Source organism: Trichoplusia ni, chromosome 15, assembly GCF_003590095.1.
Source record: "Trichoplusia ni isolate ovarian cell line Hi5 chromosome 15, tn1, whole genome shotgun sequence".
NCBI lineage: Eukaryota > Metazoa > Arthropoda > Insecta > Lepidoptera > Noctuidae > Trichoplusia > Trichoplusia ni.
The window spans coordinates 579,051-595,860 of record NC_039492.1 but is presented as its reverse complement, the minus strand read 5'-3'; the positions used below and the strand labels follow the sequence as shown (position 1 = coordinate 595,860).

The 16,810-nt window shown below is 36.7% G+C and overlaps 1 protein-coding gene across 2 annotated transcripts in view; it reads left to right on the top strand.

Moving 5' to 3' along the window:
- LOC113501181 (dual specificity tyrosine-phosphorylation-regulated kinase 2-like) overlaps positions 1–16,810 on the top strand; it is a 74,584-nt gene that overhangs the window by 47,935 nt on the left and 9,839 nt on the right. For both annotated transcript variants that reach the window (XM_026882244.1, XM_026882243.1), the window contains exons 4-8: positions 160–437; positions 797–935; positions 1,305–1,476; positions 5,180–5,323; positions 5,658–5,787. In XM_026882244.1, the coding sequence (XP_026738045.1) occupies positions 160–437; positions 797–935; positions 1,305–1,476; positions 5,180–5,323; positions 5,658–5,787 (863 nt within the window). The remainder of the gene's footprint in view (positions 1–159; positions 438–796; positions 936–1,304; positions 1,477–5,179; positions 5,324–5,657; positions 5,788–16,810) is intronic.

Here is a 16,810-nt window from a genome sequence, read left to right as displayed (position 1 = left end):
AATACAATTGAGTGATCTGAATAGAAATAATTAAAAATAGAATGAAAATTATAACTTCTATTAGCTATTAACGCAGACGTTCACAAAACACTCTTGTTCTGACATGTAATTTTTTTATAATCTTAAAATCCAATTAACCACACAATAACTCAATTCCAGCAAATCCACGACCACATAGCCTACCGATACGAGATCCTCGAGGTCATTGGGAAGGGATCCTTTGGCCAGGTGATCAGAGCCCTGGACCACCGCACCGGGAGCCAGGTGGCCATCAAGATCATCCGCAACAAGAAGCGCTTCCATCACCAGGCGCTGGTGGAGGTCAGGGTCCTCGACCATCTCAGGCTGAAGGATAAAGACCAAGCGCACAATGTCATACACATGCTGGACTATTTCTATTTTAGAAATCATCTGTGCATCAGTTTTGAGCTTATGAGGTGAGTGATGATGATCTTACGCCTGTGTTTAAATTCCCTTTGTAAATTGACGGTTTCAAATTTACAATGAATTAAAGTTTATGATTCATGAAGGAGTAATCTTGGGCAATTTTGTTCTTGAATATTTATTTCATTATTTTCGTTTAATATCTTCACATTAAAGAAGGTACAGTTCCAGTAAGAAAAGGAACTACAATTTGAAATTGTAAAGCTATTAACTTTGATAAGCATAATTATTTCTCCGTTCCAAATGTTTTTTTTCCGTTCTTAAGCCAGCCTTCATTTATACATCGAGAAATAAGTTTGATACTATAAAATAATATATTTCTTGTTCCAAAGTGTGAATATCATTTTTCCAGCATCAACTTGTACGAGCTGATCAAGAAGAACAACTACCAAGGGTTCAGCCTGAGCCTCATCAGGCGGTTCGCGAGCTCGCTGCTCAGGTGCCTCAGGCTGCTCGAGGGAGAGAACATCATACATTGTGATCTGAAGCCGGTATGTAGAGGAGAGCCAGGATGATCAATATAACCAAGAACGTATTGAAACGAAAAACGAAACGCCTTCACGTTTTCTTAATATGATAGAAGCTATATTGATGACCGTTTTAAAGTAGAATAACATGCTATTCTAATACTTTGTTTGTGGATTTTATAATAATAAGTTATAGTTTATAACGTTAGGTTTAAAATAATATTTCAGAAATATATAACATAGGCGGGCAAACACTCTGATTTCTCGAGTGATCACTTCCAACAATTTTGCTCCACTTTTCGTAGTCTCTATTTCGTTCAATATTACACTTGCCTACACTTGTCTTGCTCACATTTGCGTACCTCACACTAACCTTTCCTCTTACATTTCCAGGAGAACATCTTGCTGAAAGCGCGAGGCAGTTCATCCATCAAGGTGATAGACTTCGGCAGCTCGTGCTACACGCACGCGCGGGTGTACACCTACATCCAGTCGCGCTTCTACCGCAGCCCGGAGGTCATCCTCGGCCTGCAGTACGGGACCCCCATCGATATGTGGAGCATGGGTATGGTATTTTAGGATGTTATATTCTATCTGTAGTTTTGTACCTTTTATGTTCCCGTTAAAACTAGGCATAGCTTGGTGGATAATGAAATATGTCCGATAAAAGTCCGATTTCAAAATTAGTAAGAAATATCGTTTATTGGACAAAGCGGTCAAAATTATAGACGTAACATCTAAAATCTAAATTTGCAAAAAATCTGAATGAAATATAAAAAAATATAAATAAAAATGTGTGTCACCCTGGTGGTAAATAAAATATAGAGAGCGATACATGTGTCGTAAGAACTACAATTAGAAAAGGAGCACAGCAATTACAAGTTTCAAAATACATGGCGAAAATATTTTCACAGAATAGGCAAAACTATTTCAACAAACAAAATGCCAATCAAAAGAAAAACACGTAAACGCTCGGAATTACGATACGTAGGGGAAGGTGGGGTAAGACGGGGACCTTAAGGTATTTCATAAATAAAACCCATCTTTTTTAATTGCACAACGTAGGAACTTTTATTAATTAAATAATCAGTCTTTCTTCTTTTAATAACAATCAGTCAAAACAAAAAAAAATAAGTTCTTCTCATAAAAATATAAACTTTTAAAAAATAACTGAATCACCCCATCTTACCCCACCTATAGGGTAAGATGGGGTATACCCCTGGGGTAAGATGGGGTATAGACTATTTAAGCGCCGTCATCTTCACAAACCGGGCAGATATGTTCAGCTTCGTCATCGCTGTCTTCCACTCCTGCACAGACACAATGCGCTCACTTGCCTCAAGTACGATAAGTGATACAAGTATGATAATCGGAATACAAGCCGCGACAGTATAGACATTCTGTATCTTCTTCTTCTGTGCCTTTTCGCTTTTTCGGTTTTTCAAGTTCTCTTTATTGTTATTTTTGTCATTTACTTTTTGTTTGTTACATGTGGTTTTAGTTTCTACCTATTTTAGTTTTCCTTTCATTCTTTTTTATATAGAAAAGCAGTAATAATAGCTGCTTTTCCCCTTCTTCGAACTTGTCTTGGTCTTTTTTCGGCGAATCGCGAATAAGGCATTAACTTTTTCGGGCTAACCAGATGGAATGCATCATTATCTATATAATCATTTACTGTTGCCTGCTTGAGACATGAGGTTGAAGCAGTTGGTGGAGGTGGAGAGTTTGCTAAATGATTTACGGCGGTGTAGCCATTTAAGCATCAGGAAATGACAACATTACTGTTTTTGGAACTGTACTATAAAAAAATAGTTAATGTTGAATGCAATCTCAATACAAACTGAATAACAACTCAGCGGATAAGATTTATTTATTTATTTATTTATTTATTTATTTATTTATTTATTTATTTATTTATTTAATAATCACACTAATCTACCATTACAGGTTACTTAACCTAATGCGGTAGCTAGGACTAAACAAAGGTCTAAGTATTTATGTGAACTAGGGTTTCAAAGATTCAATTATTATGCACATAGTTGCAGGTGTAGATTCCAGCGACTGTTTTAATATGTAATCTTCTGATAATTCTGATATGCATAGGCAATAAGTTAGCCTGATACACATGCCCATCATTGCTCCTCCTGGAGTTGCTTGTTGCTTCATCCACTTTTCTCCTAGATATGAAATCCTAGATTAGAAGATCGGGTACCTACCCCGTCTTGCCCCACATAAGTGTCCCATCTTTCCCAAACTGGACTTAAAAGTTGTATTGAGTTTTTAGAGGTTATAAATCAAAAGAAACCGGCATGAATTAATGAGTTTACAATAGTAAAATAAATACAAATTAACAAAAAAAATATGTCACACATTATGTTTATCATACATTATAACAGTCATGCACTTTATATGCTTCAATAATTAGATAAAACCACTTCAAATTTTAAAAATGTACTTACCATGAAGAATCGTGCGCTCCTTCGAACAAACTTTTTGCGACTCTAACAAGTACTGATAAATACGACTAGATGGCGTCAAAATAACTTTTCAATTAATACTGTATTATATATTTTTGGAGGGTCCCCATCTTACCTCGCTACCCCGTCTTACCCCACCTTCCCATAAGAGTCTATTGAAGAATATAAGTTTTACAACTTTTACGTAATAGCTGAATTAAAGTCTCAAATAAATACGATAAGTGCTTCGTGAAGTACAGACAGCAACAAATTTCGGGGACCATAATCAGATTTACAAGGCTTCTATCTTCAAACTAATATACTTAATTCGAAGGTGTATCAGTCAATATTTGCTTTTTACCTCTTTACTCTTACACGGCTGGACTGATTTACATGAATTTAGTGCGGATATAGCTAGCACCTTAGCACCTTGAGAAAGCGCATTATAGGGTGTAGAGCGGCATTTCTCTTCCCCGATCTCCCTTTTAGTTTTGGAAGGCCCTCTACCGAAATATAATCAAGATATATTATATAGATTTCTATTCAAGACCCGCAGAACACCAATACAAATCTACGTTTGTAGTACATCGTTTTTTTTTGCTCACCATACTAACAATTTGGGACGAAGATGGCGAAGATGCTATAAATGTTTTTATCATGTTACGTCATCAAATGCTACGATGGGAATTCATATGAATGGTCAGCCTACTAAGACACAATGTAATCAGTATCTGCATCTCTCTTTAATGTTCTTAAGTAGAGTGGAATGGGAATTGTCAATGAGTTGACTCCTACATACTGTTTGACACTCCTGATTGTGTAACCTTAGGGCTATTGTACACTTTATGAGTAATAGTATAAGTGATTATTTATTTGAGTGGATTTTTACTAATCTTGGTTCTCGCCCCTCTTTTTTAGGATTGCCTTGGAATAGTGTATGCCTACCCTACACTACCATTTTTGAGTAGAACTTACTACGAACTTATGCACACTTTTCTCAGCAACAAGATCTTCCATTGAAATTTCTGAAAGACTAGCTATTGCTCGTGGCTTTGCCCGTCTGAATGTCTTTTAACTAAGTATTTAAGCCAATGTGTTAAACCGACGGTGCCGGTTATACCCCAATAAAAAAAATCATCGAAATTGGTTCAGCTGTTTGAGCGTGAAGACTTAACAAACCTAACTTACTCAAACATACAAATACACTCACATTTTGCTTTAACAATAGATTTGATTTATTACACTTTGCATACTTATAACAACACTAAAGAAAATCTCACATCTCTTAAGACATAAAAGTCTAATAAAAGCATTCCGCTCGATTTATCGCCTGTCGCTCGCGTGCGACCAGCCTTAGCTTAGAAAGTGACGGAGAAAGGTGACCTCGCGATTCTCTCAGATATTGAAACCAAAGAATGTAGTTTTTACGCAACTGACAAGACGTTACTTGTCTACTCTTCTTACGTTAACGTTACGATGGATCATCTCGACATCTACTCATATCTTTAAACTGGTCACTATGTGGATGATATTTCAGTTTTGATGGTACTTTCGTTTGTGAGTTTATGTAATTAAAATATGATGAAATGTTGATGTAATTGTTTAAAACGGGTGTGGTGTTATGATCATTTTGATAAATGTTAATCCTATTTACTTGGACTATACATTTGATAGCCGCTAGAGTCTAACCGTCATAAGTTATCAAGAAAAGTATTGCTCCTTTTCATTATGTAACTTATAACTATACATGTTTTCAGTACCTACTTATTTTTCTACGTATCTACTAAAAGTTACATTTTGCACGGGTCGCAGGTTGCATCCTAGCGGAACTCCACACGGGCTACCCTCTGTTCCCGGGCGAGAACGAGTCGGAACAACTCGCTTGCATCATGGAGCTGCTCGGGCCGCCGCCACCTGACCTGCTACTCCATGCCACCAGGAAGAGGCTGTTCTTTGGTATGTACCTACTGATAATGGCTAATTTTAAGATCTTGATGACTAACTCAAATGCTTTCCATTGAACTTTCATTGTGTAGATATTGTTAAAGAACTTTAAATACCGAAACCTATTGTGATCATGTGTGTCATATATCCTTACACATAATGCTTTTAATTGAATTCGTAAGAACTTGTATACCTACATATTATACTGGAAGATTTAGCGTCATCAGTTTCATACGATGTTATCAACACAGATCCTCCATACAAAATTTAACCCTAAGAAGCCTTGTAAATTTAGAAAGTTTGGACCAATAGTGACTCTAGTATGTGTTGTCTTATGCCTCCTCAGACTCGAAGGGCTCCCCCCGCAGCATCACGAACTCCAAGGGCCGCAAGCGGCGGCCCGGCACGCGCACGCTCGCCACCATCGTGCGCTCCGACGACCCCGCCTTCCTGCACTTCCTGCACCGCTGTCTCGAGTGAGTACACATGTACAATCCCCCTAGCCAAGTGACATTAATACAATAGCATGGATGATGATGACAGTTCAAAGTCAACGAAATGTAATTTCCATACATTAATTTTCTCCATTGACGTTGCTAAAATGTAACTTGGCTACAATGGCCCGTCCCTAATGTTCTCATCATCATCAGCCCGGTTCACTCCTGGATTTACCCTCATGGTGGGTTAATTCTGATAGATGCTCTCCCGTAATAAAAGAAAATAAGTATTTAGCGACCTGCTGAAATCACCGCTGTGATTATGCTTTATCGGAGACCGTTTGGAGATGTGTTGGTATTTACAATTAGTTATCCTCGCCTTATTAATTCTCATTCGATTCAAGTTCAGAAACGTTGACTTAGCTATATAGTACAATCAGTGTTTGGTAATTTCAAAAACTTGGCACAAACACAAGTATACAATAGCTCACGTGTGGTATCTAATGGTTTTTAATTTCTCTTTCACTGCTAACCATAGATGTGAACCATATTTAAGTATTAACTGTGCAATATTACAGCCACGTTATATCATTTCACTTACAACATCTGTTGATAATTAACAGTAATAAAAGTGTTGTAAATACCGACCGGCGGTTGCACGCCATTTAATTATCCACATAAAAACCATGGCAGCATTTTTAAATGGGAAAAAATACAGATTTCCCAAGTGTGATTGGAACAAATTAAAACGAGATGCGCCATACTTACGGAACCATCGCTGTGTGATTACTTTTGTTCTTCCTGATTTTCTCAGACTGAGAACAGTTACTAATGTCTGTCTAGCCTGTTGGTCTAGTGGTTAGTTGCCCTGACTGAGCCTATATCGGGATTCGAATCCGCGACCCCTCAGTTTGTTTCAGCATTTCCTCTCAAGGTAGTCTTATAAGAAATGTTGACTCCATCGTTTTCAGAAAAAGACAAGTAATAGTGATGATATTTATATTCTACTTATGGAAAATATAATTTCATTCCCACCCATTACATGTTAGTGTGATGAGCACTATTACCTGCTCTGCGTGTAGTGTGATTTATATACATATAATGTATATGTTTATGAAATATAAGTATGTGTATCAGCGGTCTAGTTCTCATAATACAAACTTTACTTAGTTTAATACTAGATGGCTATGTTTAATAGTTGGTCTTTGAATGCCAGTTGCAAGATATCACAACACAAATTAAGTATGGTCTAAATTGACACTTAGTCACTCTTTAGTAATAGGTTTTCTTAACTAAATATTCATTTTGTTAAATATATTTATTACCTTAACTGCCTAACCTTGGACCACCATTCTAGAAAACAAAATTAGCAAATTAACTCTCCTTTCAACTCAATACGCTTTCGAAACATCCACCCAGACTTAACACAAGCTATTGACAAACTTCAACAATAAATCGTTAACGCCATATTTAATTCATTTATCGTTATGGCACTCGGATGATATTGTAATTGCACGTTCCCTACAGCTATAATTCGAGGTATGAATAGAAATCAAATATTACCCACTTACGTGCGTGAAGCTTTTATGAAGCGAGACCAATCAACAACTCTTGTACAATTGTCCAATATTATTGTGCATGTAATTTCTTAAGTATGACGCGTAAAAGAATTTCTCACACAAGGCTAGGAGATCATACGTTATCTGTGTAGCGATGGGAAAGCAATGAGCTGTTGCGTAATCGTGCGAATGCCGCGCATTCATCGCACTCTCAATGGGAAGCATCATCTGCCACGACCGTATCAAATGGTTTGGTAAAAACTCGCTCTTTGTTTGTTTCGCTTCTGCGTTTGTTCGCTTCGATTTGATCGTGAACGGAATTCCGGGTCAGTTGCCTCGTGTTACCTTAATGTTAATTGTTTATAGTTTTGTTACGTAAATGTTTGTGATTCAACAATGGACAAATTCTTACGACCTCAAATGTGAAGGAGGATGAAATCAGAAACCCGTATTTACCAAAACGGTAACCTGAGCAATTGGTTACACAATTTATGTGAATCACAAATAAACAGATGCGTTTGAGGTAATTACATAATTTCTATTAAAACTACTATCATAGATCACATTAACATAGTTTAGTCGAACGTTGTTTGAAATTGCAATCATCAAGCATCTTATTACTGGCATGTTATTGATCTCCGACCTCAACTCAGTTAAATATATTGGATGCGAGTTGTGTCGATCATATTACATTTAATACCCTGTTATTAAACCATTCCAATCTCCTTCATACTGACGAGAAAGATTTCTAGACTACCTCATATAATTAACATTAATTTAAATAGAACTTTATTTTTTAAGCAGTAAGGTGTATTTTCATGATTCTTCCTCAATGTTCATCCGTTCCAAGTAAATAGTAAAAGGGATTTTATAGTTTACGGGTTTCATAAATATTATGGTGGATACGGTTTGAACAACGTACAGGGTTAGATTTTAGTTCCCGACGTTTCGAAACCTTTGCAGGACCATGATACCTGCAAATACCTGCGAAACGTCGTCGTGAACTAAAATCTAAAATTAAACCGCGATAAAATCCGTAAAAGTAGTTTCATTTCAATGTCTAACATTCGCGTAAACCTAAGAAACCACAACGTACAGGGTGCCGTCCTCATAATTATAGTTGATTGGTTCAGACAAAAACACTTCACGCAGTGAGGAATTTAATCCTTGTATGCACCATACTCAGGAAAGGCAGTCGTAGTTCGCAACAATGCTTCGAAATGGTTTGGAATTGAATTCAAGTTGAACTAAAGGAAGTGGTACGGCACGAATATACCAAAGATATATCCTTCACACTCAGGGGTTTAGAGTCCTTTCATGTAGGAATAACTATTTGGTCACAGGTTCAGTTTCGCGTTCGATTCCAACGAGAGTTGACACACCCCTCTCCTATTCGACGACCTCCGTGGTCGAGTGGCGCACGCACCGGTTTCAAGGTGTCGCTAGCTCTGAGGTCCCGGGTTCGATCCCCGGTCGGGTCAATGTAAAAATTCACATTTCTACATTGTCTCGGGTCTGGGTGTTTGTGGTACCTTCGTTGTATCTGAATTCCATAACACAAGTGCTTTAGCAACTTACTTTGGGTTCAGAACAATGTATGTGATGTTGTCCGCATTTATTTGTCCGCATTTATTTATTAAATATTACGTTAAATACACAAATTATTTTATAAATCACACTATTGGTTTGACCTTGGTGCTAAGCATCTTCTCATCCTAAGACACAATTATTGAAATTCGAGTCATCCATACTTCGAGATGTGGTGGTTGACTCCCACATCTGTACTGCGCGTAGGCTTTCACTGTTTTATTAGACTAGGATGCTTTTCAATATGTAAATGACAAAATAGAAATATAGTCAGACAGTTATGTGCTAAGTTATACCGAGGTGAACGTGTCAAACCGTGAGATGGGCAATGTCTGTTCGTCTGCATCCGCCTTACACAAGTCCATAAAATATGCAGAATTTTAGTGTTGCCTATTGATTCTGTTTCCTGAGCATCCGCGCGCAGTTTCTAATTTATATAACTCTTGTTATCTATGCTCGTAGAAAGTATTGAAAAACTTGTTTCTTTTGCATTATTGTGAATGTTGGATTGGCTTGTGTTAACTTCAAGTTTAATAGTTCTCTTCCTTGTTAGATAATGCTTAATTAGTGCCTTGTTATTTCGTATATCTGACAGATAGTAGTTGCGTGCTGTCAATGAGGTAGCCGAATACTGAAACCCTAATTTTTGATTGTCTAAATCGCTTGTTGTTTCTCTCAGTCTAACCCGAATACCTGCGACAGATAGACCTTTATGAATATCTGAGATTTAATTTCCATTTGATGTTTTTTTCATTTGTTTTCTTTTGCTACCTCACGTGAATTCACAGCCGATTCCAATTCGTATGGAATCTGTAAATCAATTATGATATAAAGCGCAGCCGAAACAAAATGTTATGTTTGCCACCAAACTGTTTCAAATCACGTTATTAGTATATTAATCGTCACTTTCGACGTTATTGTTATTAGTATAACAAGCGTGATATATTTTATACTGGTTTACATAAATATTTCTGATAATGTCTAAAACAATAGGTTATTTTGAATGCGTAAAAATCTATTGGACAAATCGTTTTATGACCTGCTTGCTAACAGAATAGACTGCACGGATAGCCTTATGGTTGAGGTCCCTCGCCAAACCCACAGAACGGATCCCCACGTAGGACAATCATCTTTAAGGTGACCCACGAAAGCTTGCCTCGAGTCTGGGTGTCTTTGTGCAAGTGACTTGGATGTTTGTGAAATCCCCAGCGAAACAAGGATTAAATTCCTTAGTTAAATGCAGGAGTTGTTTTTTTTAAGGTTTCAAAAGAAAGATGTATAAAAATGAAAAGTACCTGCCCCCTAGTCAAGATAAAATCCACAGTCGTCAGGGTTGATAAAATACGTTTTAATGTGGGAAAATGGCAGGTGCGAGTCACGTGACTAATCGAAATATCATTATCATACATTTGAGCGTTTTCTATTAACGCAAACGATTATACACATGTCACTTGGTTAGGAGGACTTTAGCAAGTAGTCTTCAAACGGAACTGTATGCGTTGTGCAAAAGAGATGCCAATACGCATCTTGTGTTGCACCGTCTCGCTCAACCAGAGCTCGTAGTCAACGCGATGAACTTGAAATAATATCAACATTGAAGTCTGATGCAATAAATAATTAAATGTATTTTAGTACTTTAGCACAACAATATTACAATACCGCTTTCAGAATACATTTTGAGTCTTATCCCCAAACATTTAAGGATCGAAATGGAGACTTTCAGATGTCACATGAAGACAGCAATAAAAACATGACTTTCTCTACAGGTTCACACCTATTTATAGTCAAGTGCAAGTCGGAATAGGAAGTTATGCGTACACATTATCTCACATTTACAACACATTAACTTAAAGATACGCGTAATTTCTTCAAATATTAACAGATTAAAACCTTTTTGTTGCTTTAGCACCGTTTTTTGTTTTTTAACCGTTGTGGTTAGTACTCTTAAGAGACTGTGGCATAGTTTTTTTTTAACGAATAATAGTTTTGCATAAGCGAGGCGTAATAACGTTGTCTAATTTGTATGTTGTATGGAAAGCACGCAACATAACGTTTTAAGAGACGTTACTCGTCTCAGTTTTAATGGCGATTTGCGTAATTTTGTAAAAACGAAGACCTTGTTAACGATCTCTGTTTGTAACACTTACTCACTGTTGTCTATAGAAAATCAGTATTCTTGCACCAGCCTTTTTACCAAAGTGACATTTCTGGAATTGTTAACGTCAATGAATAACGCTCAAATGTATGGAATTGACATTTAGTTTCGATAAGTCGCGTGACTTTGATCTGTCATCTTTATACATTCGTGATTCGAGTGTTTTCTACAAGCGTTTGCGATTGCAATAATGATATTTTTCTAAAGAAGCAGGGTTAGGATACGTAACATTTGGCTTCTTTATATATGGAGTGTACCAGACTCTTGCCGGCTTAAACCACTAGAGTTCTCCTCCATCCCCTACTGTGAGGGGCAAAACAAAAACAATGACAGTCTACTGCAAAATGTGTATTTAGGCAACTCTACGAATATTTTTATTGATTTCTATTGATTCATATTTATACCAATACATACACACAAAGTAGCTCATAAATATACCCTTTAAATGCTGTTAAAAGTGTAAAACTTCGTTAAAAATACATGAGAAATATTCTAAACATGTTTATAGTTGAAGGTACATGCGTATGACAATAAGGAAGAAATCATTCATACGAAGAAAATTTCAGTAGGCCCATTAGAATGACAATAGAAGACCTTTTGATGTTGTGGTCGTGGCCTCGCTTCCCGTAACATACAAATATTTTTATGAACGACAGTTATTTCCTTCCGCATGATGTGTACATTCATCATTTATATACTGAGAATATACGGAAGATTTTAAAAAGTTAATAATTCATGCGTTTAACTTTTATCTTTAATCTTAGCTAAGAACAAAAATTTAGATTCAGGATCAGCAAATAAGTATGTGTGACAAAATTTATTGATTTATGGGATGTCTCACTAAGGCCCCAACACACCATTTAGATTTAACATTTTTGTCTTAGACGGTCATGGGAAGAATTTGCTAAATTTCAATTAAAACCTCATTTGAAATAAAAAGTCTGCAAATTACTTAATGAAACCTCTATAGTTACTATTCGGGCCAATACTGGCAGGTTGACAAATTCAAGCGGAATATTTAAATTAAGACCTCTTTATCCATTCTTACCGTGTGAAAGTCCGTCGCTTTTTCATAACTCTTAAATTATTATTATTACTTACTTTCCTTGAATCTTTCTATTCAAGTGAAACATGTATAAAACGTGTAGCGACAGTCCGGGGACGTCGCGTCGAGTGCACGAACATTTTCGCATTGGCGACCTTTTGCCCGCGAGAGTGGTGAAAGTCCGGGAGGGCCGACACGAGAGCGACGTCATCCGTTACTTGCACACACTGAGCTGCGTAACCGTCAATATGTCATAGTATTGTGGCCTTAACATAATGCAACTGTTTTTAATAGCTTAATTACTTCTTCTCTCATATGGTTCGTTAGCTTATAACCTACTGTGGGAGTTCTGTTCGAAGGCCTCTGACTCAACGAACCCATCAAAGTTCTCAAGTTTAATGGTTGCATGACGATGTTTCCTTCTCCTTTTCATGATGATTACTTTTTAATACAGAACATATAGTTACTAATAATTGGCAAAATACATCTTTGAAAGGCAGTCTTATGGTCATACCACTGCATGACTTCTTTCAAACTTTCTTCATTAAAAAAAAGACTTTAAAAAAGACGAACTATTTTCGGAAGTCATTTGATTGTTTCAACTTTATATTCTGGAATAGAGAAAGATCAAGCCGTGCGCTTGTTACTTATGACCTTCTTGATAGTAAGGTATGACGGTAATGTGATCTTCTGCAACCGGTTCTGGATACAGACGTATTAGTTTCGCCGCGTCAGTAATTGTGCTTTAATTATAATAGAACGTCTTTATCAGGTGACGTAAACAAGACATTTCTGGTATCTATGACTTGTGAGCTTATTGGCTTGTTAGATGATTTTAGTGATTTGAAAAGACTGGAAGATGATTTGAACTTTTTGTACAAACAAATATTGACGTAGAAAAGTTAAATGCCTTAATAAAAATCTAACCGTAATTTAAACCTTATATATTCGGAATGCAAGTTGCAAAAAAACGGTTTTACTCCACTTAAAATTATTTCATTACAAAAATATTCTACCAGTAATTGCAGCAAAATAATTTTGCTTCACTCAATCTGAGATCATTCTCGAGTGCAATTACTTCATCATTAATCAAACACATAAAACATATAATTAAATTCAATTAGAACACTCAAAACAGATCGCAACACGAAGATATAATAAAAATGCATGTTCGTAACACCGTCCCAAATGCGGGGTCAAACGGTGCACAACAATATTTCAAAATGGAGAATTAAATTTAAATAACGATTGAAGATTACTCTAACATAGACATAAATCTGAAGAGTACTTATTTAAGAGTTCAAGATCGTTTGCCGGTCGTTCGAGATGAAATCTGTGAAATGTGGGCGAGGGTGAAAGTGCATCGAGTCTCTCTCAATGAAGATTACACAATACCTCCATAACCATTCACTCATTGATACTTGATAAACAATTTTAAAACGGGTTTCTCTTGAGGTTGGTCCAGGATTGCTAGATTCTATAAGATTTAATAATATCATAATAACATCATAGGACAACTCACACACGGTTATCTAATCCCAAGCTAAGCAGAGCTTGTGTTATGGTAACCAGACAACTGATAAACTTACTTATATATTTCTAAATACATACATATTATAGATAAATTTCACCCAGACACCAGAACAAATGATCATACTCATCACACAACATTTGTCCTGGGCGGGAATCGAACCCACGACCTCCGGTATAGCAGTCAGGGTCACTAACCACTAGACCAACAGGCCGGTTGAAAGTGCTGCATTTGGTGAAGTTGCGACTGAATTATAGAAACCGAGCTATATGTATGCAAAATTTTGTAATTTATATCAAATGTCACGTGATTTGCTAGAAAATAAGCGCATCTTATTAATTGCTGCTGTTGAGAACTGGCTTGCTATTGAAAGCTGGTAGCAGTGTATTATAAATACATTCACGGTTTTTAATTAAGAAGATCTACAGGTCTTCTGATGGAGATTTCTTATTAAATAAGTCGTTGATGTCTGTATTTTTTGTAAGATTAAATAATAGATTTTTATCTTAAAGATTATTCAATTCCATAGCTTTTCTTAAAATTAATGTTTCACGTTTAGAACATTAGACAAATTACATTTCAATAAAGATAATATTTGCGGTAGGCATTAACGATCGCCAGTCAATCGGGCAAGTGTTATAGTGCAGAAAACGAGTCTGCAAGCGTATAGCGAGCGCGGAAAGTGGAGCAATGAACTCTGCATACACATGCAACTGTAGGTATGTTTGTTCTAAAGCTTCTAGTAAGTTCTATCGGATCAAAATATATATCAAGAACTGCATTTAACCAAAGTAGTTCCCTTTCCCGTGCAGTTTGGCTTTTCGATACTTCCTGATATTTTTACATTTGCTTTGCTGTTAGATATCTTTGATAAGCCAAGTAGCTGACGATAAGCTCTTAGTTAAAAACCTAAGCCACGTAACAAGAAGTGCAACTTTACATTCGTAATGTTCCAAACGGGATTTGCAAGTAAATGATGACATGCATGTCACATCAGCCACGCAATTCACTCCAGAATCCACCGGGAAATGTTCACATACAGACATGGACGGATAACTCAAATCAGTCGGTAATTAATCGTCCCAGTTACCACATGGGTATGTTTACTCGCATAACCCAACATTCCGATAAGCCGCAGCGGTTGCGAGCTGCGCGTACGCATCGCAGTGAAAGGTTACCGCTGGTGACGTAACGACGATCATCTCCGACCCCGGGCTATCTGATGTGACTTGTGACGTATGTATCACTTGCGTTTTCACTTTTTTGTCAAATGTGAATTACTTATGTGAAATTTTTGTTCCTGATATTTGGAGATTTATTGTTAAGTACAATTTTATTAACTGCTTGGTTTAGAAGTGCTTGCTTAGCAAAATTGCAGTAGAAGCAGAACCTTGTGCTCTTGATTTAGTTACTCTCGTAAGCTAATAAATCAGTATCATCATAGGAGGTACTTAGCTCTTGAATTACTAGTCCCTAAATATAATTGAGGAGAAACAAAGTAAAAATTGTCACGTAATACTCATATAGTTTCTATTAATAGATTGATATAAAGTTCTTATGACGACTCTATGTGCTTATAACCAGACAGCACTAACCCGGCTCGCCCCGGGGCGAAACCAAAGCTATTGTCAATTCACAAAGGGTATTGATTAGCCGGCTCGCTATATGAGAATTATGGCTGTTAAAACCGACTTACATCACGGCGGATGACTTGGAAATCATTCAGTCGTGTCTTGGATTAACTAACAAGAGACCACTACTAAGACAAGTAAATAATACTTTTCATCGCAATTCGACGTTAATATGAGATCCACTACACACCACGCATAAAAAAACTACTTAATTAAAATCTTTCTAAAAAACTTACGACTTCGCAACGAAAATGTACCAAAAAATATATGAATAGCAATAGCAAAAAATCAACTCTGTTGAGCGACTTTCATAAAAATTTGACATCTCTACACGCCTGACTTGACGTACTACGACATTGAAAGCTGATCCTAAGCCAAAATGCTCAAAAATTTATGACCTGCAAAACGGTTGCAATGCATGAGAATTTCCTCATCGACGAGAAAAGCACCCAAAAGTAAATAAACATTTGACTAATAGTACGAACGAAAAAACCTGTAGTACCTCTTTGGTAAACTTTTTGACATCTAAACTCAACGTCTGTATTTAGGTACCAAACATGGTGTTAGGAGTCGTGTGATGTTTGAGTCACAGAGAAAACGAAGAGAAACTGTTTTGGATTACCATTGATGTTACATGATTAGATTGAATCTTGGCTCACAATCGTATGAATACTTCATATGAGCGTATGTAGGAAAGGTCGGTGCGTGAGTTGTCACTTTTATGGACTTGTATTTAGCTTATTATGAAACAACTGCCATGTTTCTAAGAATTTTGTTAATTTCTCCCGCTCTAAGGAATTCAATACTTATGTCTCGGGAGTCGGAGGTTTCATAAACATTTACAAAGACATACAAAATCGGACGTCTGAACAAGCATTCGTGGATCTCAAATGCTTGTCCTAAGCAGGTATCGAACCCGCGATACGTCGGGCACGTAGCGACCTACCAGTCTGCCATCCGTACAGCCAGAGACAAGACGTAACCAAGCACTAAAGCGCTGATTAAGGTTTTATCTAAAATGAGTCATGACTTCTTTTTAACTAATTAACTAATATTCTCTTGATCAATCAGTCTAGCTCACTTTTTTTTTGTAACATTCACACAATTCTTTTGTAAAACCTTCACAACCAAAACATGACCTAAAAATTCAAGGCTTATATAAACTTCAAACTTCAAAAGACGTACCTTTATGTAATTAAAAACATTAAAACAAAGGAATTTCCTATCGGTGAGAGCTATTACCATTAACAGTCATAAAAACAAAACGCTCACATAACGATTGGTAATCGCAGGGCCTATCGAATGTTACCATCTGATGGTATCGCGAGTCGTTTACAAAATTAATTTAATCTTTGCTTTACGTAACAATGACAGTGCGTACGGAGACAATGGTTCTAAGGAAGATTACACACTTGTCTTTTAGACAGGTTTTTGTAAAGTTTATGAATAATTATAAAAGCTACTGCCACGGTATATCTCCAAAACTTGTTGCTTTTTGAACTTTTGAAGATTTTAGACAAATCGCACAATCTTTATTGCCTCAACGTGAAGGAT